The 25677-nt window shown below is 37.6% G+C and overlaps 1 protein-coding gene across 3 annotated transcripts in view; it reads right to left on the minus strand.

Annotated features, from left to right (window-relative positions):
* MRTFB (myocardin related transcription factor B) overlaps positions 1-25677 on the minus strand; it is a 66294-nt gene that overhangs the window by 8851 nt on the left and 31766 nt on the right. For 2 of the 3 annotated variants that reach the window (XM_057367301.1, XM_057367302.1), the window contains 11 exons: positions 19167-19232; positions 18157-18212; positions 17499-17574; positions 16335-16496; positions 15623-15807; positions 10914-11054; positions 9198-9445; positions 7459-7612; positions 4300-5322; positions 2795-2950; positions 225-380 (listed from right to left, as the gene is read on the minus strand). In XM_057367301.1, coding sequence (XP_057223284.1) covers positions 225-380; positions 2795-2950; positions 4300-5322; positions 7459-7612; positions 9198-9445; positions 10914-11054; positions 15623-15807; positions 16335-16496; positions 17499-17574; positions 18157-18212; positions 19167-19232 — 2423 coding nt within the window. The remainder of the gene's footprint in view (positions 1-224; positions 381-2794; positions 2951-4299; positions 5323-7458; positions 7613-9197; positions 9446-10913; positions 11055-15622; positions 15808-16334; positions 16497-17498; positions 17575-18156; positions 18213-19166; positions 19233-25677) is intronic. The other variant, XM_057367303.1, reaches the window with a different exon arrangement.

Raw genomic sequence — 25677 nt, forward strand, 5'->3', positions numbered from 1 at the left:
GTATCAAGCTCTACAGACGATTCAATTTTGTCACATCCATCAATACATTACTGTAATCAGAGGGATAAGTTTCTTTCTCCCTTTCTCACACATATGCATGTATAAGTATTAAAACTTACAAAACATTTTTCCTTGAGTGAATTGCAGTATGTGAATAGTCATGTTATATAATAATAATAATAATACAAAACGAACTTTATGGAACATTGTTGGGCTATCCTTACCTTGTTGGGAGCAGCAGGTCCATTCTGCACAGAGRGGACCTGATTACCAGGGTGAATGTTAGAGTTTGATGTTTTATTAATAAAAGATTGTGAAGGTGTTGTAACTGGTGCAGTCTGATAGGAAAATACTGCATTTGATGTGACAGGAGGGAAAACCTGTAAAGAATTAACAGATCAGTCTTAGATTGTGGGGTTTTTATTTAAAAAACAAGCTAACATYGGGTAAATTACATTAATAAAATATAGGACTTTTTTTTCCAAAATACTTGCTTGCTTAAATTCCCTATTAAGTGAATGTTATTTATACTGATTTTTTTCTTTCAATGGAGTAATTTGCAAATCCAGAACAGTCAGTTTCTGAAAGAAGCTCTGTGTTCTGACATGCTTCACTGACATCATTCATCACTGATTATTAAAATCATTTTCCTGCAATTTTCCAGGAAGCATGAGCATAGTGTATGGAACAGTTCACTAGCATATCCATGATTTCCCCACCTAGTGGACAGTCAATAACATGAACTTATTTCTGGTCTGATACAAACTGTACATGTATCCACACTTGCCATCTCCTGCTGTTTTTAATTCAGAACAGTTTGGTCTGTGCCATATAATTCTAATTTATTTTACCTACAAGTGTCTATGAGGAGTGAGAGGGAGGCAAAAGATGTAACTGATGAACATGGGTATCAACTAAGAATTTGGTTACTGATATATCAAACTTTTCATTTCCTCAACTGATAGTCCACATACTCATAGCAAATGATTCCAAGCATTATCCCACTTCTCATACTTTTGAGTTAAAGGGAGATGAAGCAAAGCTATGAATGTATCAGCGCATAAGACTGTTCTATGAAATTCAGTACCACTTCCAGATGTCTTTATGACAAAGATGATAAACCTTAGGTCATGGATGGAGAGAGGCAGATCTGATGCTGAATGTATGAAGGGTGTCCTGATCTGTTGTATCACATCAGTATTTTACGTTTTGATGTAACGCCCAGTGCAATTATGCTGCCCTGTTTCCTTTGTAAAAGAGGGCAGTGGGTGTGGGAGAAAACCAGCTGGGATGGGCAGGCTGCAAACTCTGCTGGGAACTGCGTGGTCTTCAGGACAACTGATGTGAATAGCAGGGAAKACCAGAGGGAGCAGTTCCTGGTTATGTCCTGCAGACATTTCAAGGAACTTGTAGGCAGCAATGGCACCAAGCTGCCAGCCTCTGGYACAAGTACATGCCTCAGAATGACTGGTTATAGGACCTGTTGAATTAACAGGTAAGACTAGCCCCTCACCAAATCGTAGAGAACCTGCATGAAATTTGCTTTTTGGATATATATCTTTTGACTTCTAGAGAAWAACTTCAATGTCCATGAAATTAAACAGACTGAACAAGCAGTCTGAAGAATACTGATGCTCCTTTAGTTGTGTTCCTCTTTAATAGCCAGCTCTCTAGAGAATGGCAAGGCACAATCATACATCTTCTAAGGTAAGTTCTTCTTTAGAACAAGAGCCCAAGCAGAAGCAGATTAGGTGACACYGCTCAGGTACAATCCCCAAATCACAGCAGAACACCGAGTTCAGGATGCGCTTTTGTAAACTGAAATAAGTACTTTGAAGGCTGGAAGATTTTATAACAGTTACATAATATACTGTAAAAAATACCCTCTTCATCCTGAAATTTCAGTTGTTTCTGAATTATCAGTCCCTCAGGGCAAGCTGAAAAATCTGCTGTCCTAATAGGAGCCCTCCAGTCAATAGCACTGGTAAAGAAGCAATAAAGGTCCAAAAATAATCTCCACGWTCCTAATAATAGAGATCAGTCTGGAAGAGGCTTAAAGGAGGAGAAAACCTTTTCTTTTGTGATGCCTGGTGCTGATGGGTAGATATCAGTTCCCATATGAACATGACTGGACTGGCACTCACAACTGTMCATCCAGTGCTGATGAACATCTGCTGGAATGGGACATTACAGAGCTGATTGTTTTCAGTAGAGAGGCAGAGAAGGATCTCTCTGTGAATCATACCCTGCATTCCTTATGAAGAGATATTATAGGGTTTAGACTCACTGGAATTACCATCCTCAGGATCTGAGTCCATAGCTTTCTTCATAAGGAAGGATGAAATCAACAAGGAAAGTAACAAAATTAACTTCTATAAAAGAATAAATCTCTGAAGTCATAGGTAAAAGCTTTCTCTTAAGGACTGCCTGTAAGCATTTTCTATTTAGAGCCAATGGCAAATAAAAGAAACTGACTGGAATATATCTGGTACACACCACTTGTGCCGASTGTGAGGAAGGATGCAGTAAGAGTCATGCCCTAAGAGAACCATTAAGATAAGAARTCTTTAGACAATGCATTTATTTGCAACTGAAAAATAAAGTCCTGCATGGACTAAAATTTCGGAAAGAGGAGTTACAAGCCCACTGTATCACACAGAAAAACATGGTAGAGATAGGTTAGTTGACTTGATCATTTATATGTAACACAGATGAGACATAAAAGATTCTAAAAGCACTGCCTAGAATTAGATGATGCAACTATTTATCTTAATGTTTACTGCTATCCACAAACCTTTCTGATTTGTTGGGTCTGACCAAGTGCGTGCTGCGTGATGGTATTTTGTTTTGATTGTGGAGTATGCATCTGAGGTGCTGTCTGCACCAGGCCAGAGGAAGAAATAGGWGCAGGTATTTGTGATGGGGTCTGTATTCCAGCTTGTGATTGAGCCTAAAGRATGAAGATAAAATATTTGCATTATTTGTATCTCACAAAAAGTTACATCATGTAAAAATCTATTGCACACCTTACGCAGAACAGCAGTCACGTATATTCTGGGAAGGATGAGTGTGAACTGTGGACAGGAGACCAAACTGTTACTGTGTTTAGTACTGGGGAATTCCCAGCTAAAAGGGGATGTTTATTTTGCCAACRGAGCCTTTAAGAAAAAGACAAACTGGASAGAGTCCAGTGGATAGCAATGAAAAAAAAATTGACACGGGAAAGAATGGGCATAGATCAGTAAGAAAGCACTGCAAGAACTGGTTTGAGTAACCAGAAGACAAACCTGATGATGCAAGAAAAAGGTTGTTTTTAAGACCMTGGTAATTTTTAATGACCAATAAAAGGCAAGAAGCATGTGCAAACTCAKGAAAAACTACTTTAGCTGGTAGTGCAAAACTTTCTGGAGTACTGGTGAAGTAAAACACCAGGTCAAGCTGCCTAAGGTTTTTACAGAATTCTAGCAGAGTTTTAGAACAATTCATATGGAGACCTGGGTGTATAGTTCCTGRGAATAGTTCTTGCATGGTAGATTGGAGCCCATCCTCACCAGAATTTTCCACTCCTCACAAGGATTGCTAAATATGCTGGTGCACAGGCTTGCATCAAGCCTAGGCCCACAGCATGCACAGCAATAGGGACACACTGCAGCTGAAAGAGTATGGCAGGGGATGTTCCAACAATGCCACTGGAAGTGCATTACTGCTCAATTGTACCTCAGACCAACAGGTTACATTRGTTCAGTTTGGCCAGATTACTCTTACACCTAGCCTGTCTTGRTTTATACTGTATTAATTCACTGTGATACTACCTGTAATCAGCATAGAAATAATATTTRCATAACCGTGGTTTCTTTTTCCAAGTCCACAGGAGAGCTCTACAACCTGTCATTCACATTTTTAAATATAAKGAGCCACCATCACACAAGGAAGCTCACACATGTTTTGCAAACAGGGCTATCTCAAAGTAGTGAGATTGTAGCTCTCTCTTACGATTTGCAGTTAGCAAAATTGTGGTAAATGCTACTATAAATCAAATTGAGCATTTTGAAGGCAGTACATGGCAAGACAATGGCTTTTCAGGAAAGTATCTGGGAACAAAACTTGCAAAGAAACAATTATTAGAAGCAGGTATAAAGGAGATTGGYTTTTAAATTTTTCTGCTGTTTCCCTTAAGCAGAAACAGGTGCAGCCTGATTTTTAAGTTAATCTTACAAGCAGCATATTTACATATTTATAACAAATTATGAAATACTGCCATGCTGTTTAAAAAATTATAAAAAATAAAAACACCCTTACCTGCAACTTGATATTTCCCACTGGTAGCTGCACTGCAGTGGCAGCATTCGGTCCCTGGATAGAGAGTGGGAGGAGCAGCTGTGCAGTTCCTTGGGTAGTTAATAAAGCTTGAGGCTGGGCAACAACTGCAGTTTGAGGCTGCCTCTGCGGACTAACATAAAACTGAGAAATGGCATTCTGAGGTTCAGCTTTGGCCACGGGTATCTCCTGCTTGATAACAACYGCCTTTTTGGCAACTGGATTCTGGCCACTGGTGTACCCCGACTGTCCTATKGAATGGCTGGCTACAGGTACAGACTGACTTGTACTTGAGCAGTCAGCAGGGGCAGTTTCATCTTTGACAGCAGTACTGAATTGCTTCTGTTCCAAAGCAGCTGAGTTACCAAAAGTCTGAGACTGTTGCTGTTGTCCCCTTTTTTCAACCTCAAGTTGCATTTTCAATACTTCCACAAGTTTTTGYTCTTGTTCCAGTTTTCTTTTGAGCTCTTCAATCTGCTTTTCTTTTTCTTGAAGCTTGCGGTCCTTTTCTGCTACATCAAACTCCATGGTTGAGATGCTTCCACTGCTGCGATTCTGATTATCCTCATTTGTATTTGTTCTCAGTGGTGAAGTACTCAGGAACTGGGACGGTGACATCATGGTMATTTCTGGGAAAGTATCTGCCATACTTGTGTCATCTGTGCTTAGACTTGACTGCTCAGAAGGAGAGGGAGATATAGGCAAAGGAGAGCTAATGTTTTCAGTATTTACTGCTTTGCTGCCAGGCCCAGTAGATGTTTTTTCTGGAGGGAAGCTGGATATCGTATTAGCCACTGGTTTATTTAGTGTAGCAACAGGAAATGCCACAGTCACTTCCCCAGTGTTACCTGTGGCTCCACTAGAAGTGGACACTGTCACAGAGGTATTTGTAGCAACCCCATTGTTGTTAAGATCTTGATAGGTTTTCAGACGCTCAATAAGATCTGTTTTTGTTCCAGACACTGGTAATCCCCTCAGTTTCAACTCCATTTTAAGCTCTGCTACCTGAAATAAAATAAAATAAAACACTAYAATAAAAAATGGAAATATTAAAGCTTACTGATATACATTCTTATTGCATCTTAAGAATATTATTACATATTTGCTAGTTGTTACACTCTGAGTTCTGACAGCATGCATGATCCATGAACATACTTCCATGACTTCCTGCTACTTACTTCAGTGTTTAAGTGGCCAAGATTTTAGTAGTGTTCAGTTACCCAGTGAATAGTAGCAAACTGATGATGATTTTCATAAATATTCAACATGAAAAGTTGCACCTACAGTTCCAGTTCTGAGCTAAAAACCTCTGAAGCAAACCAGCAGACAATGGCAGCAGTGAAGATAAAAGCAGTGAACAGCAGCTTGATGAACCCCTTTTTTACAGCATCAGGACAGACAGATCTCTTTCTGAGAAACTTTATCAGGTCAGTTGATGATTCAATAGACCCATCAAACACAAAAGGCTCTCTTGCTAATTAGCAACTAGTTACTCCATGTGCCATCTGGGTTTCTTTTACATAGACAGTATATGCAGTCAAAATGACTTTCTGGTAGAGAAGTGTTCTCAGTTTTTTCCAATAAGCTTACAAAGTAAAGTGGAAATGTGTTGAGTGTAAATTAATTCTGTGCTTCAAAATGTCAGCTAAAGAAGAACAATCACAAAGAATGGCTTCTGTTTATCATAAATATACACCACAGGTAGCTGCAGAGTTTGGGCTCTGTGTATGTTAGAGCTACCTCTAATAGAACAAAAGATAGTGACTTCAGTAGTATTTCAGTACTCAACCAGTCTAGAAATTAAGTTGGAGGTTTTTGTGATTTGGAAATGATGAAAAGTCACAGCAATACATTTTACATCTCTAATAACCACAGCAATTTTATGTTAAACAACTCATGAGCCAATGATTATCAGCTGTTTCCCCCAGTCTGGTACCCCTCTAGACTTGATGTGCATTCTAATTTTTCTGTTTTTCAACAATTCATTCTGAATTCTTAATCAGACCTTATTTAGCTGATTCGGTGGTAAAACCACCACCAGCAGGTCTGCAAGGAAGGCTTATGTTAGTGTTATCACATCAGCAGGAATACCTATAAATTGTGGAGAAAAAGGTAAGTGAACAGCTTTAATCACTGCAAAGCACAATTTCAGGTATTAATTTCAATATCTTTAGAACATTTTAGATTAAAATTTAAAGACTGGAAAACTTATTTCAAACAATGTTGTTTCAACTGCATTTTATAGGCTTATTTCGTATTAAAAGATTGGCTTTGACTTAGGACAATACATTCCTCTCTTGAGAACCTGATCTCAAGTCTCAATTCAAGTCTAAAAAGTCCTCCCTGCCAACCCTCACAAACCTTGGTAAAGGCAGAGAGAAAGGAATGAATTGCCCACTAGATGTCCTTACCCCACCACTCAGGCTTCACATATTGCTGCAGCTGCTGAATCCTAAACCCCCACAAAGCTGCTTCAGATTCGTAATTAGGTCCCTCACAGCCTTTATTCTGCCAATGTATTTCTGAAGGAAGAAAATCCTATGCAATGCCCTCACAGTGCAATCTAAACAGTTTACACAGTTAGCTATAACTTCAGGAAACTTTTACAAAATTTACTGTTCATTTTCAGATGATGTGTTGAACTCTGGTAAGAAGATCTTTTCTATTCTCTTTTTACAGTCTTATTTCCATTTCTGTTTATAGCAGTGACCTCTCTGAATACATTTGTATTAGGGCATCTTTAAATTTACATTGCTTAACTGAGCCTCTTCACTGATACACTGAAATTGTCATGAGGAAATTACTGCTCCAGTATTTAAATGTGCCTGGGCTGAAATTCACATGAGGTGAACCTCACAGTTTACCCAAGGTGTCATAGTGAGGGAGCCATACSATGTGTCTGAAATTCTTCCTCTTCTAATTCTTTGGGAAAGAAATGCAATTTCTGGAACATATGCATATGAGGAATCAAATATTTCAGTCCAGAAGAGTTGTGTATGAAACCTTTGGCAATCTTCTCCAAACAATTAGGAGGAARGGACAGTTTTCATTGGTGCAAATAAGCAGGCATATTCTCAACAGTAACAGTTCACAAGTTATGAATTRCAGTAATACACAGGAAAGGAGAAATTCCTCTTTTACCTTCAAGTCATCCAGGCTTGAAGGCAGAGGTCCTGGTTTCCTGCTGGGAACATTGCTGTTCTGTCTTGGTGAGCTGGCAGCTGATGTTGGTGTACTGTTGTTCAGAGTATTCACTGGTGAATTCCCATTGTTGCTCTGTTTGTCATTCAGTGGCCTTCAAGTAACAGGAAAAAGAGGGACAAAAATGTCAGTGCTAAATATATCACKTTTTCAATCAAGCAGCTGTGATTCTTTATCTCATGTCTGTGAAGCTAGTGAACAAATTAACTTTTTTTACAAATRCATGCTTAACCTAACACATTACCATTAAGTGTTTTCAGTAAAACAAAACAGGYAAGAAAACAGAGAGTAGTATGTTGCTATTTTGATTTGGTTTTGCTGTAAGCATATTTATGCTTCATAGTTTTGATTACTGTCATGATATCCCTGAAGAACACTATGGACTGCAAATTCAGTTTATACAAATTAAGCATCAGCCAGGGCACTTAGTTACTTTTTGTTAAGCATTAACACCSTCCCCCCAGTACTGAACTCTGTGTATCAACTCTTCATATGTGTCCAATGTTCACAGATAGTATGGACTGACATAAAGCAGTTCACTTTGAAGATGATGCGTTTTTATCAGCTGTATTCAATAATCTCATATAAGGATTTCAAAGTAATAGTAAAAAAATTAAAAATGCCACCACGTAYACTAGGTACCATAAGTCAGCTCTTTTATTTTGTTGAGCTGATTTATGAAGAAACGTTTCTGAAATGTCAGTAAATGGAACATAAGAAGCGTGGGTAAGCAGGCAGAAACATCGCCAGTCCAAATGTTAGGATACATGGTAATTATAAATACAACCACAGATGGTAGCTTTAACTTTTCTAGCCTCACTTGCTGAGGAAAAAGAACTCAGTGAAAACTCATTTAAAAAAAACAGCTGAAAGTCAATTTGAATTTAGGGTTGTGTGACTGTGGCATATTGCACTTTAAGCACTTCTAGGAAAAGATAAGTCTTAGTTGATGAGAATTAAACTCTGCATACAGTCAGCTTTTTGTTTTGTTACYGGGTGCTGGCAACTCTTTAAACATTTATTTCTCTGACTGCTTCTACCTATAAATTGGTAGAAGAATTGTACTTCTCACAGTTAAAAGTGCTAAAGATCACTGCTAAGGAGGAACTCATATAAGCACTAGAGGTGAGGCTATAAACAGTCGGCATATCTTACCAAAGTTAAAATGAYTGTCATGTCTTTTTTGTAAACTGCAAAAATGTTGTTTGTGACTCTGATGTGAAAAACAACAAACAACAAAACACTAGAAGAATAGTGTATGTCTCTGTAAAAGATATGGTCTGCAAGCTTCTCTTCAGCTCTGCCTACCTATGTCATATTTAAGTGAAAATGGTGTCAAAACTTGCTTGATTTCGCACATATGCTTTTGAGTTTCAAATATACATTTGGTCAGAAAAAACTCATCAGACAGGTAACATGTTCTGTTTCCATGTCACTAGAAATAACTAGGACCACCTTCAAGGCTTTTCAGACTTCAGGATTATTTTAAGAAGAGAACAACATTATCACCTTGTTAAATAAGGCAAGTAATACCCACAGCAATGCACAATGCCATTTAAAGTTTTCTTGGGTTGCAACTGTCTCTTTAATGTTTTCAAACCAYGTTTACTTCTAAAGCCCTAAATGTATAACAAATGATATGTCTTTTCTGTAAAGGACACAAACAATGCTTCACATACTTCAGCGGTGCAGGTAGAATTGTCTGGTAGTTGTAGTGCTGTTGCTGTTGGCTCAGGATCTGCAGCTGCAAAAACAGTTGCTGCTGTTGTAGCAGACGAGCATAGTTGGAGTCCATCTGTGGCTCATTTTTCTCACCTTTCTGATCAGGTGGAATATATTGATGATACTTCAATTTTTTCACTCTTGGCTTAGGTTCTTTACAYTTCTTGCTCCGATGCTTATCATTTGGGTTCTTTGGGTGGCTTTGCTGTTTACGGAYGGAAAATATTGAAACAAAAGCACAACAGATGTCATTTAAAGAAGTTACGCATGGCAGTTACAYTGCAGAGATGCAGCATCCTGGAGCACTTTTACTCCAGAAAGAGCTGGAGAGTAAAAGAGCTCCTGAAAACAATTACACCTGAAAACATCCCCAAGTGAAYGATGCTTGGAAGGTTAACATACTCCAGATGGCTTATACCCTGTTCAGGTAGGGGTCATCAAGTCAGTTTGTGAATAGTTTTTTAAAGATGGCACAGCTAAGGGATTCCACAAGTCATGACTTGTCATTGCAAAGAAGCATTCTTCTTAAACGGTAAATTCAAAGCCACTTAGCAGTTTGTGGAAGTAAAAGCCACAAACAAGTAAAAAAGTAAAAAATATMCTGAATTCTGTCTGTAAACATCTGAGGTACTTCGAGGTCTAGACTAAAAGCATGGACAGACACTCCTATGAATTACTGGCAGCAATATCTTCATTAGCAATATCTGATCAAATAGTAAAACTCTCTTCCTTTACAAGATCTCTGAAACTATTCTGAGTGAAAAATTGAAGGCATTTACCTAATKATACAGAAGGTATCAAGGCAGAAATGCTGTGTAAATCAGGCACATTTACTACACAGATAGCCTCTTTTGGGCATATCTGAATTTCTCATTAAGGTCCTACATTAAGTACAAGTCCAGTGATTTCAAAGGATATAGCCAAATTTATATTAGAAATTGACTGCCAGAAGTCTCCTTGTACATTTAACTGAGTTAATTTCATGTAGTTAGGTAGACGTGTACATATATTCATTACCTAGCTGAAGACAGCAAAGTTACAGAAATGAAACATTATAGACATCKAACACAAATCACTAACTGTATTTGAAAGGGTTTTCAATGCTGCTGGCTTGGTCAGTGCAAAAAAGAGAATKAAGTATTTTCTTCTGATATTCAACAACAAGGATAGAGTAAGTGCTCCCTCACAATGCATTCTGCTTATACATTAAATCTGCTAAGAAAACAGTTGTGGAAAAGGAGCAATGCTGTTCACCACTTTGGTTACAGGTAGACTATGAATGCAGTGACTCTCTACTAAATTATCCTCCACATAAAACCAGATTAGAAGATAGCTAGAAATAGAAAGTAGAAACTCTGTATTGCAAAAATCTATTGTCCTTATTTYTGAAAAACTTCCATAGCAATGTAATGCACAATTCTGCCTGAAAACTTTTGTCAACTGTCCTGTAAGGACCTCCTGGGATAATGAGCTGSCCCCTACAAGTGTTACTGGCTGACCCTAGCACACCAAAGCTTTGAGTCACCAGCCCAGTATGCYCCCCTGAACATCAGCAGAAGTTGTTCTTGGCTACAGGCACTRTAAAGTCACTTGTGTAGTTTTCCATTAACACAGCACTGGAAAAGGACAGAGATTAAGAATGTTGTCCTCGTGCCACAGTTCCAGGTACCCACCTTCACTAACGTTGGCCCAGGCTTTGCTGCAGATACAGTGGTTGTGGTCAGGGTGGTTGCAGCAGTGGAACGTGTCACATGCTGTTCGATTGTAGAGGGAGTTTTGAGGAATTCAGGAACTGGAGAGGTTAAAGGTGGATACTAGTATTAAAAAAATATAAGGAGAAAGAGAAACATTATAAACATTGACTGCCTGAATAACTGGAAAAAATGTGAAAAAGTTAAGACAGTTTACTATCATGCCAAACTAACAAAATAGTTTTAGGAGGAATGGTGAAAATGGAATTCCTGTACATGTGTACAAGTATTCTATAAGAGCACATTTTGGCACACTTCAAACATAGCAAATAAAAGAAAATGGTTTCTTACGTCGGCTACTTCTTGCTAAGAAAAGACTGCTTTATTACTATAAAATTGAAGCCTTCAGTATTTTTTGTCAGTGGAGTAAGAATTTTGTGAACTCAATGAGAATCTGACCATCCAAACACATACTGTCAGAAAAGCATTGCTTTCATGAAGGTCAAACATCAACAAARGCAAACAAACTTTTTGTTTCAGAATGATCATGCAGCAGGACAGCAGGTGTATTTTGAGGACACCTTCCTATGGTGTTTTCACAGAAACCCATCTCTGACTGTGTCAGGAGGTGCATTTCTTCTGTATCTGATGCCAGCAGAAGTGTAAGCCCAAACTTTGCTCAGCTTGAATTTGTYATACCTGTTTTTATTGTGCTGAAATTGTTTTGTGATTTTAAATCTGAAAGAAACCTTAGGATTTCCTTCTGTGGTAAATACTCCTCTGATGGGATATAGATTCTACATAAACAAATCTCAGCCCTTGTGYTCCTATTCACAAAGAAATTTTTATTCTTTTTTCATAAAGAGATTTTTCATTCTCTGATTAACATCACCTGTTACAGGTAACTGTGTTAACAGTTTTCATTAGTCTTTCTGGGATAAAAGTAACTGAAAATGCACAGGATATTCCATGTAGGGTCTCACTGGATCCTTACAGTGGCCTTAGAACTGCTACTGGAATGATCACTTCTGACAAACTTGCAGTTTTACAGAGAACGTCCATAGTAGCTCACTGACTCCACTGCAGTGCTGACCACTGCACCCCAGCTGTCTTCCTCCCCAGTTTTCTCTTGAGTCAAGAGTCCCCAGGTTTCCATATCTGTCATGGGAAGGAGGGTGTATTTCTCTTTCCAAGAACTATTCATTCTATTGGAATTGCATTTCTCTCCTAAAAGCCAAATCAATCAGCATAATAACAATCCAATCTGTTCTGACTATGCCTTCCTACTTTTGTTAGGTGACCCATTCTTACGTCAAGGTTGTTAATGGTAACATGAAACCAGCACATCCCCAAAGCAACGCCTGCAGARCATGGGTACCAGCTTCCTTTCAACCCAGGACTTCCCACTTTCTGTCTCATTTCTGATAATCTTCATTCTCAGTATTTAATATCAACCAGTGTTAAATCTAGCCAGATGACATCAGTTGCACTTCCATTGTTTAAGAAAGCAATTAGATCACTCAGTAGAATGTTCCTTTTATAAAAGCCCCTTCTTTAWATTCCTATCAGTAAACATCCTTTTTCTTCCCAATTAATTCCAAGACTTGCATTCCAATTAAGTCCAACAGGTACTTCTCTGTGATTCATTTCTTCCTGTACCTTTCCTGTATTTTTCCATGAGAYTGTACCACAAAGGACTTAAATCAATTTGCCAAAAACACTTGATATACATTTTGCAACTTTACGTCCTGGTTCTTTTGTATTTCTGGGATAGCAGTTCCCAAGCTGCCAGTCTGTATGCACAAAGCTYTCTGACTTTTGCTTACAATTAATTTGTAATATGTTTCCATTTTGTCTGTTTCCTTTAGACATTTCACTGTGTTCCCAACCATCAGGTGCCAAGAGGCAGCTACAACTGCCCTCCCAGCAAAACTGAATATGGGTTTGATCCTTCCATAGTGCAGCCATACAGAGGAACAGCTCCTGATGACTGCTTTACTAAATGGCAGGATTCAACATGCTCTCCCTAGTCACTGAAAACATTGTACACATGCCTGTTCTGGGGTCRTGTCAGTTTATGGTGGCAGGCTAAAGATACAAATGTCTCTATTTTTATATTCAAAGTTTCAAAGTGTTTGCTCTGGAAAGCCTCCGATATCTACACAGTGCCTGTTACTTGAAGGACTTGCATAAGAATTGGCAGGGGACCTCAGAGGGCCTTAGCCTTTGAAAAAGGTTCTGGATACTGTATTCYAACATACTGAACTCCTGTTGTTATCAAGTTTAAAAGGTTTATTCTAGCTACAAGCAGTAAAATTTGAAAAAGCACTAAGTTTGTCTTTGAATCCAAGTGTCAAGTGCCATATTACCATAAGGCACAGAAGAATTAAAATGACYTCAAGATTTTCACTATTTCTTACTTTTTTTTTATCATGAAGTCCCAACCAAACACCATTTTAAATGTTTGCTACTTCACTTATTCATTACATAATCTTTTACTATTCTGATCCTTCTTGAACCCAAACCACTTGATTTCAGACRCACTATTTAGTAACCTTTTATAGGCTAGGAGAACAAATCCATGATGACAGCACAATAAAACACTTTAAAATGGGAAAGTTAGTAAATTTTTAAAAAAAGCCCAAACAAAACCAAAAGAACAAAAAAAAAGACACCAAAAACCTTAACTACCTCTTTAATTTATATTGTGTGAAAATGGCGTTAAACATTTTCCTCTTGCCAGAGAGTAAATTACCTTTTCCTTAGTCATTATTCTGAACTACACACAAAGCTTTTTACAGACTTCTCAATTTTACCTGCGTTAGATGAGGCAATGAACCATGCACATAATTTACTTCATAGATTTTTAAATTAAAAAAACCTAGATCTAACAGGTCTTGACTTCTTAATTCGATTACTTCATAAACTAGTAATTATTTAATTTGAACAGATCCCTATTTCCAGMTAATATGGCTTCTGCACCTTTTCTGCTACATTCCAAAAGAATCTAGCAGGTCAACAAGCCACACTGAATATATGAAGAAAACAGTCTTCTGTGCCATCAAACAAAATTCTTCAGCTGTTTTGAAGATGACTATTTAGTATCTTCTGAATTGTGAATACCACAACTTGATCTGTTTAGAGTATGGCTAAAATGCCTAATCCTTACCAGATGCAAATACACTGGGTTAAAGCAAGTTTTAGGTCATCAGTCAACAAGAGCTGAAGGTTCTCAAAATCACGTTACATCCTCTGAAGTCTGGAAATGTGCGGAGGAGGAAGCCTTGAAAAGAACTCTGGCTGCACTCCGCTTTATTCAAAACATTCTTTGTATTTTTTTGTTGTAATAAAATTTAAAATTTATCAGAGGAAATTAAAAGAATAAAGGAGCCATATCCAGACACGTCTCCTGGAGAGACTGCTGTGCTGTTATTATTTAATTCAAAAGRAACAACAAGGTAAGCATCTGTTTTATTCTGCAGAAGAGCAACTTCTCATTTTAGATCTGTGCACAGAAGTGGCTGTAATATGATAAGAAATCCATAAGCAAAGAATTGAAATTCAATCTGAAGTGCTTTTTTAATCAAGTTCAAGTACCTTACTCTTTGTTTCTGCAATCACAGRTCTCTCTCATGCTTCCTGCTTGGAAAGCTTTTGGCGTGTATTACTTTGAGTATTTTTATTTAACTCTCCATTAGGAATCTAATTCCTTMGTCAGGAATCTTAATATCATGCGGTTTGTTTTCAATTTATTCAACAGAAATTATGTTCCCTCAATGTGAAACCCAATTCACATCTTAATCTGTATGTTAGGGAACAATGAAATAGAATGGATGTGCCATATTTTGTGTCCAGCATTGTTTTYTGAATATGATCTTTGTAATACTTTTTCTCTCTACTGTGGTAATAAAAAAAMCAAGGAGAGTAATACCAGATCCTGAGCCACTCAGTCAAGTGTCCATGGTCATCCACACAATATAGTCTTTGGAGCATAAAATAGCTCTTTCTTTTTTACTTATTTAACAGTTCAATTTTACATTACTTTCTTCAGTAAGAAGCAAATCCACAGCTGTCTAAATCCTTACCCATTTAAATGTTCTACTATAAAGGTAACATTTCATTTGCGAGAACACAGTTACTTTCCTTTCTTTGTAAGTACCTTGAGAGAACACTAAAAACCTCATAGAAAACTCAACATAAATTTTATTTTGATTTCTTAAATAATAAATTCCTAGGCAGTATTTTAMAACTGTAGGAAAGAATATTTGCATTATGTGGGAAACTTTTTTTATGGTCTTTTCTGAAGATAATGGAACTGACGTCAACTGTTGTTTCAGCTAAGTTTAATTCTAAATGAGTTCAAGACCTTGCCCAGAAGGAAGACAGACATTAAGTAATCAATACCAGCTGGAGTAAACCATGGCCATGACCTTTTAAACAACTTCTGGGAAAGCTGCAGATCTTCTATGGGTCATAATGAATTTCAGGGAATTTATGGCTTCACTGCAGCCTGTGGGAATTTCATCACTGTCACCAGCTAAGCCAGAGWTTTCTATGCACTCCTAATCTGAAAACAGAGTCCCAAATAGCCCTTTGCAGCAGCAGATGTACTCATTCCATGTGAAACCATGTCCCATTTCTACAGTGCCAGACCAAAAAACTGTGAAGATCTGAACATTTAAAAACTGTACCTGTGTTGATGTAGCAGCATTTGGGGTTATAGGTGAGGGTGAGTCACTTGTTTTTGGCTCACCAGGGGAAGCTGCTGAACCCTGGGATTCTTGGCTGGCTGGCTGATCTGGTGACAAAGCATCACTGCTGTCTTCATCAAAGGAAAAATCATCCAAAGCTTGAGGATAATTCTCTTGTCCAACTGCTAAAATGTTTACATAGAAACAAACAAAAATATCTTTTAGTTGCACAAATTGAATTTAGACATCCATGGCACAATGAGCTAATTGCTGGAAAATGATCCGTTTTCAGCAGTCTAAACATGGTACCTAAGTATTTATTGTGTTTTTAATATGAGAGCCATATTAAATGATAYTCAATGAATCAATAAAACCAGGCGTGGAGCAGAAGTGGTTTTAGTAAGAGATTAAAAGGTACGTTCCACATACGTGGAGTGCACAGAGACACCTATGGCAAGTTGAGRAATGGCCACAGACGTTTGATTACTTTGTAATAATTTTTATTAAAAAACAAGTATTTTCAAAGTTTCATAGAAATACAGGATGACACTATTTAAATGGTGACAGAGTTTAGGACTCAGAAGCTGAAAGAATAAATAGTAATAAACTTAGAATATGATATCTTCTARTGAACTTTACCCTCAAAAGTTAAATTATTATTTTCCACAATGCCAAGTAGATCACAAACAGAAGCTGTGGGATTTCTACTTGCCTATAATGGCTTCTTTAACACTGGAGTCTACAGGAAGAATATTTTTTTCTACCAGTTCCATRGGGCCAGGTCTCTGAGCAATCTTCTCATTCAGATCATCTGCCAAACGAGCTCTCTTCAGCTTCATCTGAGTGGCTTGCAGTGAAGGCTCTGCAAAGGTCTCTAAAAGGATATATTGATTTAAATATTCTGTTACAGCATTTCCCCAATTCCATGACAAACAACACTGTCTTGTCTTAATAAGCAATAATATGATTACATGAGTAGATGATGTTCATYGCCATGATCATGTTTTTCTAGAAATCTAATCTCTTTTTGAACAGCAGTAATACATTTGCTAAACATYTCTATAATGTCTGACAATAAAGAAGAGAATATAAAATAACACATACCAGTTATAATCTACGGCATTTCCTGCTCTAACGGTATACCCGTGTGAGCTATGGTAAGGTTTAATTAATCCATTGATTTTTTGATTCTCTCTTCACAAATATCTTTTAAGTTTACCTTAAAAAGAGCTTCTATCAAAAATCAGAGTCTTTGGAATAGATTTTTAATGAAATTATGGAGATTGTCAGTATGGATGTGATCTATTAATATGCAGGCTCCTGGATCTAGCAGGGTAACTACTGGGATTTAATATTCAAATGCATGTTTTGAAAACTAAGGGCTACTAAATTTTCTTGGATTATGGTTATTTGGTAATTTCTGTCCTTGGCAAGCTCATGGTGAAACACAGTAATCAGCCCCATTCATCCAGAGATTGTTGTTTCCAATCACCTGAGCAACAAGGAAAATAACCAGGCAGGGTAACAGTTACATTTTTGAAGTTTCTTCAGGGCTGTAAGGTCTTTTAGGGCATGTGTAGAAATTGAAGCAATACAAACACTCCATGTACACACACCATGATATAATTACTATTATAGAATAAGACCAATATGCAATAGCAAACAAATACACTGATGAGAATACCTTCACTGCCATAGATGTATCTATTACTATACAGATTTGGAGTACACACTACCACAGACACTGTAGAAGTAGAGAAATAGAGCAKATAAACCTTTAGAAGGAATGTACATCAAAGTGTAATTCAGTGAGACAACCGAGTGCACAACCAAGTCCCTCCTGTGAGCAGCTCGGATGCCCAGGGCTGGCACGTACCTTCCAGGATGTGCATTCTGACCAGCTCAGAGCGGTCCGGCCTGCTGCGAATCTTGTGCTTCAAGAAATTCTCCGTCTTAAAAGAAATGAGGAAACAGCATTAACTGATTTTTCATTTAAATTAACTAAATGTTCACTTAAAAAACTCAAAGCAGTTTGATAAATCACCTATGTCCAATCAATGAATATTTGCAGTTTCATTCAGATGGGTGGGTATCACTAACAGAACACGGACAGTAGAGGGGCTCCTTTTGGTTTGTGCTGCTTTTCTAGCAATTAAGCAGGGCTGATGAATTTCCAGCTTCCCAAAATAAGATGGGAATGTTTCTGGATTTGAGCCCACACAAACACACAATCACAATAGTACAGATTTGCTACAGAAATATTGCACAAGCATAATTTAGTCGAGTATCCAGTCCTTAACTGGAGGTGGCTGTGTGGTAACCCCCCATAAGTTTAACCCCCCCACCTTGACCTGGGAAGGCTTCCTCTCAGATTTGACACCAATATTTTATTTTAATGAATTCTTCCAAGATAAAAGCACATGTTATTACTGTAAKAGTAATAATTCTTCCATGTACTCAAGAGAATTTTGAATCACAAAAAGCTGGCTATCCATTTTCAGATGTTAATCACAAGTGTACACAAAGTGGTTTACCCTGGCTCGCTCCAGGCTCTTTATCTGCTCATGGAATGCAGCTGGACTTTTCAAAGCTGTGAAGGGAGAGTAAGAGTTAAACTGACAGGAAGTGATTTTCAAAAGAAACATGCTGACGAGAATGTGTGTATGGGTGTTTAACACCACTTCAGGGTTGYGCTTGCATCTGACCCGGCTTACGTTTGATTCATGCCAGTTGTATCCACCTATATTTAGCAGAGATGAGCAATATTCCTACACAGAATACTTTAACAGATTATTATCATGTAATGGTTAACTTTTTTGCTATGTACAAAGGTGTTTGTTCATTTACCAAAATTGTTCCACAGCAGAAATTTTATGAGGTAAGGTTTAGAATGCCAAAATGCCATTTAATTTATTCTGCGGAATTTTCTGGCTGTCCATACCTCAGACTTGCTGTTATTAGAGAGAACTAGAACATCCCTTAATATGTGCTGATATAAAAAAAAAATTGAAAAATGTAGAGGCCTTAAATGTTCAGCTTAGAGAACGGAATGATGGTTAGCTACTAAATAGCCAAAGAGAGTAAAAAACCCCACTATTCACTTAGGAATAACATAAATTGTAGAGTGCTCCATCTCAATGCTTATGGATTTTTCATGTTTTTTTGTGATCACTCATTTGTTTGGCAACCCATGCCATTCTACTCTTTAAAAAATGCTGTCTTTGTCATTAATGTCCACTCATTTCAGTAATTCAATTTGTTTAGTAAATTAGTCATAATTATTTAAATAGAAAAAATAAGAGCAGAATCAGACTATATCTACAAATCCTTGCATTTTCAGCACAATGGTATTTTAACTGAAACACGATGGAAGCATGATGAATTTATTACATCCTCACTTAGGTTATCAAAAGGATCCCACAAGTCTTTTCAAATGCTAAAGCTATTTTTAGTGAAWCTCACAGAAATGCTTATCTTCACTATTTTATGTATTCAATTCATAATTAATACTACAGAAATACAAATTACTAGAAGTAAGTCTTACGTGGCATGATGCCCTGGTCCACCAGCTGTTCTCGTGTCCGTCTCTGTTGCAGCCTCAGCTGAAGTACTGATAAAAGAAAAAATTCATTTCTGTGTAAGCACAGCCTCCTCAGAAAGTGCAAAAAYCCCATTCAAATGATACCAAATACTGCAACTTTAGAAATAATTTTGAAATGTGCATTCAGACCCAACAGTAACCCCTAAGCCATCCTAGCAAACAGCAGTAAACACACTTCCCAGGGATTACTTCCCATCCCCAGTTTCRTTAGAGTTTGCTGCTTTTCAGTCACATCTGATGCCAGGACTGTATTTCACACTTTTCCTGCATCCACTTTTCCTATCAGCCAGGCCTCATAAGAGGTATTAAGCTTACATCAAGGAAACAGTGAGCTAAAAAGCGTTTAAACCATAAACTAGAACATACAATGGTAACAGTGCCTTACTGCATGTCCTAAACCAATCTTACATGACTTCACTGTACTGAAATACAAATTACATTTGCAGAGCATTTTAGAAGAAAAGCTGTGTTTGGTTCATTGTTTCTTCTTGATAGTTTGGRTTTTTTTTAATATAAAGCCTGACTGTACATTTAAATAAACCTGGCTGAAACATGAGAAACAGAAGCAGAATTTTAGCTGCCTTACTTAAAACAACAAAAACGTGTTACAATCAGGAACAGATCTTATTCTCTCTCTAAACATCAGAAAATGTTGTTTTTTTGATTGAGAGATTCAAAGGACAAAATTAAAGGASAAAATTAATCCAATACTGTCAAAAGTGGAAAAACTGTTTATAAAGCTTCAGAGGTAACTTCTTAGGTTTCATTACATTTMATAAAAAGTTCCTCATCATTACTGTGTGAGTAAGCAACATACATTAACTACTACACTAGAAACCATAAAACCTGGGGTAAGATGTAGATGTAAAAGCTTTATACTTTCAAAGATTATGGCTTTTTGTTTCAAGGAAGAAAAATAAAGGGAGGGGAAATAAAAACTTGTTTCCTTCTTCTACGGTTCCCTTCTCCTYGTTTCTATATCAATATATCATAGTGCTTCATTATCTCTTTGACACATAGAGYTACTACCCCACCCAAAGTGAAATTTCATCTTCTGAATGAGGGACAGACAAGAGAAAAAATATATTAAAGATGTAATATTTACATGCTGAAATTCAGATTTGAGAACTTATTATGGGTGTATGATTATGGTATGCTGTTCCCATTGTATTTSACAAGGAAGCAAAACAAGCTAATGCATTGTCCAAAACATCAAAATGAATGTAATTTCTAAAAAATTAAGCTAAGGACAAAGTTCATTGTTTCCCGAATTTAAAAGGAACCAGCTTATTTCCTGCTCTGCAGTACAGGAAGGATATTCCTCTGGCTAAAGCATTAAGACCGGGAATAGCAAGTCCTGAAAACAAGGACATTATTTTCTTGTGTCACACAAACATTGAGAGTTGAAATACAAACATTTCAGGGCTGTGGCATAGCAGATCTGTTCAGACTTTACAATATTGTTACATAAGTATCACAAAGGACAGAGATGGGAGAATGCAAAATAACACTAAAATGTAAACTGATGAAAAGTCATTCAAAAGGTATTGAGTTCCTCTGGAAACCTGAAAGTATCTGCTTTAAGTAGGGCATTTTATTTTCCACGTAATATTAACTGTAAAAAGTTAACTGAAGAATTATTTTATAATAGTTTATTTTTGTATTCTTGGTTTCCTGTGGCTCCAGGTAAGCCATGACCTCTTCTTAAGGTATCTCTCACCAGTAGGTACAAACTTGTGCTGCCTGGAGTCCTGCACCAGCTTAACTAGACAAATGTGYGTTAAAAAACATTCATTTCAATGGAAATGCATTTCAAGCATACAGTATAATGTTGTGATGTTAAGCTTCTAACCCTGGGGCTATATCACAAGCACAAAGCACAGAGAAACTCACTGACTGCTGTGGTGTTTATAGGAAAGCAAAAGAACTGTGATATATTCTTGGTTCTTTGGGTTTCCTTGCTTACAATAGTAAGGTAAGAAAGCTCAGAGTCAGCCTTAAAACTGTAAGTGCAATCCCTTTAAAAAATCTCAAATAAGTTTTACCCATCCATATAATGTGAAAGGCAATTTATAAGCACACAACAAATGTACCTACCATATCATTTACCTAACTTTCAGTTTTAAACATATGCCTCTTTATTTCAGACCCAAGCAAAGTGATCTGCTCCAACATCAGCAATGTCCATAGTAGAGCTGATATATGTCAGACACAGCAAGTAAATCAGAATTARTATTTCTTTTTCAGTTCCATTACCTTAAACACAGTTGATCAACAAGTGAGTGCTGGCAATATCACAGCAGGTGCTGGAATGTTAATATTGGTGTGACTCATATACCAACATATCATAGGCAGGTAATCTATTAAGAAGGAATGCGTTTATGGTGGTATTTCTGATTTCTAATACGCTTTTTACTCCAACTTTCTTTTTCACTGAGCTTTCCTACAAAGTCTACTTTGGAGGTGTAACTGGTTCAGCTATAGACACCTAAGCATTGCTTGGATTGTGCTTTCAATATYAGTAGTCACAAGTGGGAAAGAATATTGTTATTGAACACAGTATAGTGACCATTATTTTTAAATATAAATGATGGAAGCCCTGCTGTGTAGTTTAGGAATGTATCTATGATTTGTGGCTTCAATTATGGTCAGATATTTGGCTTAAGCTTTGCACAAAGAGTGAAAACGGAATCATTCCTAAACAATGTAACAAGAGAATATGCAGTGGACTACAGCAAAAGGGAGAGAAGAACAGTAAGAATGTACCTGCACATAAACCTGATGTGYTCACATGTGAAACTTCAGCATTTTTTATAAAACCATAGAACAAACTATTCTTGTTTCTCATAATATTAGTTGTCTGCCTATTATCTGTTAATCTACACTGGGCATTACAAAGAAATTAGGGAGGATTTTGAAGTTGTCCCATCTGTATCTGGACAAGTCATAAAAGCAGTAGGAAAACTGAGAAAATGAGAGACATAGAAAATACAGAACATGTAGTTAATTCACTTACTAAATAAATATCATGAACTTCTATATTACATAATAAGGAAAGGACAGCCTGTAGCATGACTAATAGGGAAGCACTGCAGGGGGAATGCTAAAGAAGAGATGACTCACAGTTAGAAAGATGGTATAAGATAATAACTGAAGATTTTGACTTGACCAGGGCGAGGAGGTTAAACAGAATCAAGGCTGGATGAAAACCAGACGTTTGCTCTTGCAATCAACTCCAAAACTAAAGTAAAAAAATGGTTTGGTGTCTAAACTTTTAAAAAAGATAAACATTGAGCAGTTGAATGCATTATTAAATAAAWTTTTCAAATAGAAAGCAATTGTTAATAAAGCCCCAAAATATATCACTTTTAAAAGCTGGGAAGCTAAAAAGGTTTTGCTTTTCCAGAGTGAATCCATCAGGAAAAAAGCCAATATTGATAGCTTTACAAAAGAGATATAAAGATCTAGAGGATCTAAAAYACTTTCAGCCCCTACAGTGACACAAAGTAAAAAGCAGAGCTGTTTTAAAGGAAGAATTTTTTAAAGGAAGAAACAGCTGTCTGTGAGTTGAATAACTTCATGTAGTCAGAGCACATGTGGGTTACAGGTCTGGGTGTCAGCAGGTGGTCACATGCCAGTCAGGAGTGACCCTTCCATTGTCTCTGTAGCTACAGACAGATTTGGACCTTTATACTGGAGAGGAMCCTGAAGTGGGTATAAAGGAAGGGAACAGGAATGAGGTTTGTGAAAAGCTCAGAAGGAAATGGGGACTCACAAGAAGCAGCTCAAAGAACAGCCAGCCAGATAGGAGGATGGGAGCCATGGAAACTAAATCACACATTTTCAATAAGGAAAATATGATGAAATTCTCTTCAAAGACAAGGATGAACCATCTGAGAATTGCACTTATKGCAAAGAACTGCTCATTTATTTCTGTGAGAAACTATGTAGAATAGAATRCAAGTTGGTTTCAATCTAATGTAATTAAAGTTGATACAGACTTTGCCTATCATATATATGGAAACCCATATAGCAGAAGATTTCTAGAACACACAGTAACACACAAAGTGGTGAATCTAGTAGAGCTGGATAAGAGAACAAAGCCTAAAAAAAAAAAAAAAGGAAAAAAAAATCTAAAAAACACTGAAGCATTGCCCAAATACATATTTTTACTACTTGTTTTAGTGTGCATTAGGGTTTGGATTCTTCTTTCCTTCTTTTTTTTTTCCCCCTCCCCTTTATTTCAAAGAATTGTTACAGACAAACCATCATGGAATCCGGGGAAAGGAGAATTCAAAAGAAAGGAGAGAGAATTCAATGGTGGTGCAGGTACTACAAAGCAAAGTTCCCTTTGGAATGGTACTTAGTCAAATGCTGTGTTTAACAGATGGCTCTTATCAGGGTAAATCCATTTAGCTTGTTGCCAAACAGTTTACCTTTCACTTCTACACTTTTAAAATCAGGCAGTTACCTCCATAACATCTAAACTCACAAGTGATCTCCAAAATAAAGGTCCAAAATGAACAAATACTTAGATATGTTAACACACTATTAATGTTGTTAATATTGTTCCTCCTATTTAAAGTACATGTGCAAAAGAAGGGCTATGTTAACACCACTAAGCAAATGTAGTTGCTAAAGGACAGTACAAATACTTTACACTTCACATTATCTGGCAGGAATCCTCCTTCACACCACTGCAACTCTAAAAACTGTCTGTGAACTGCTTCTGAATAAAAGCCATGCACAGAGAGGTCAGTCAAATTCCTGCTTTGACTGAGGGAGAAGGGAGGATAATCTTTTTGGTTTTCAAGTAAGTTCATAATTTTAACTTGAACACCAGGTGGAGAGATTCCAAAATTTCCATGTGTTTTCTTAAGTGAATAAAATGATCATTAAAGCTTGGATAGCTTATTTAATACTTACTGACAAAACACAAAAGCATAATCCCTCCTCACAGTAAGAACATCTGGTTATCTGACTCTCAGAGTCAGCAGAAGTCTTGTGACTGCATTGGAGGTGCAGATTTTTCGCCAGCTGAAAAGCCGAGTGCCAGAGGCTGGTGCTCCCACTCTTACAGCTCCTTCCAGTGTTAGCACAGCAGGGAATCAACACTTCCCTAAGCCAGGGAACGGAGATGGTGGTGCAGAAAGGGGAGTTCTTCCATTAACCAATGTACCTGATTGTGTGGAAGTGTATTTCTGTAAAGCAGTAACATTTATAAAGCCATTTATAAAGCCAATGCACCGTTCTCACCCTGTGAGTCCTGCTCAGGTCCACACACCCTGTGCCCTAAAGGCACAGGGACTGAGGATAACCAGAACCAGCAGCTCCTCAATCTCCTGCCCAAGTGCTCTGAGGGGTGAACGCAGAAGTGCCACAACAGGCACTTGAGGAGATACAGCACGTTCTGTGTAAACCCTTGGGAAGGCACAGCGGTGCGGGCACGTCTTACTCGCTGTGAATGGCAGAATGAGTGAAATAAAGTGTATTATTAAAGCACCTAGAACAAACAGCTTTTATCAGAGCTGAGCAAGTGATTCCTGGTATAAATCTGTAATGTGTATTCTATAGAAGAGCAGGGTCAAAGTAGTACTACATAATCACATGCACTGGAATGTAAAGAGGCCAAAAATAAATTGATAGTTGTCCTGCAGGAACAATGCTATCTACACTGATTGACAAGCTTTCACCACTGCTTCTTGCCTTGAAAAAGAACAGAACACATAACTGTGCACAGTTCCAACACTAATAATTCCACATCTAACACAGTTCATTACATAGCAAATTAATTTAAGATCAAATTTTATCTTTTTATAGAAGATAGTATGAAACAGCAAATAGTTGTCACCATTTCCCAGTTAAACAGCTGTAACAAACACTTCACCATGGACAAGGGTCCAGCAGACACCACACAGTTCTTGCAAATGGCAGCAAGAAGAAAAACAACACATGAAGTCTTTTTTATGTTCTGTTATCTAATCTTCTCATTCTTTCTCTCAAACTTAAAACCCAGTGGATATTAGCTTTTTAAACCCTTAAAAGTGCAAGTAAAAATGAGAAAATGTAATGTCCAACATTCCTGCATACCCCCTTGGAAATTTCCAAGAGTGGCAGAAACTCCAGCGCAGGCTGCTAGGCTGGCTGCCATGGAAACAGACAGTGCTGGAAACACGGCCGTTTCCTTTAACTGAAAAGCTGTTACACTGCAAGCCTCCATTTCTTTCTGCCAGCTTCAAAGAGCTTTCCTGCAGCCGGTGCCTCTCAGACGCCGAGGCACGGAGGGCAGAGGCTCCAGCAGGCACTGTGGGGGCACTGGGGCACTGCTGATGGCACACGGGTGTCCCCTGGGCCAGCTGTATCCTTGGCATGACTGTGTGACCGGCAGGGTGCCACTGAGGTACAGCAGAGAATTTCATCAGGTGAACTACGGGAGTGATCTGAGTATCAGCTT

The sequence above is a fragment of the Malurus melanocephalus genome, unplaced genomic scaffold (genome assembly GCF_030028575.1).
Source record: "Malurus melanocephalus ecotype Western Australia unplaced genomic scaffold, MMel_1.1 scaffold_77, whole genome shotgun sequence".
Taxonomy (NCBI): Eukaryota; Metazoa; Chordata; class Aves; order Passeriformes; family Maluridae; genus Malurus; species Malurus melanocephalus.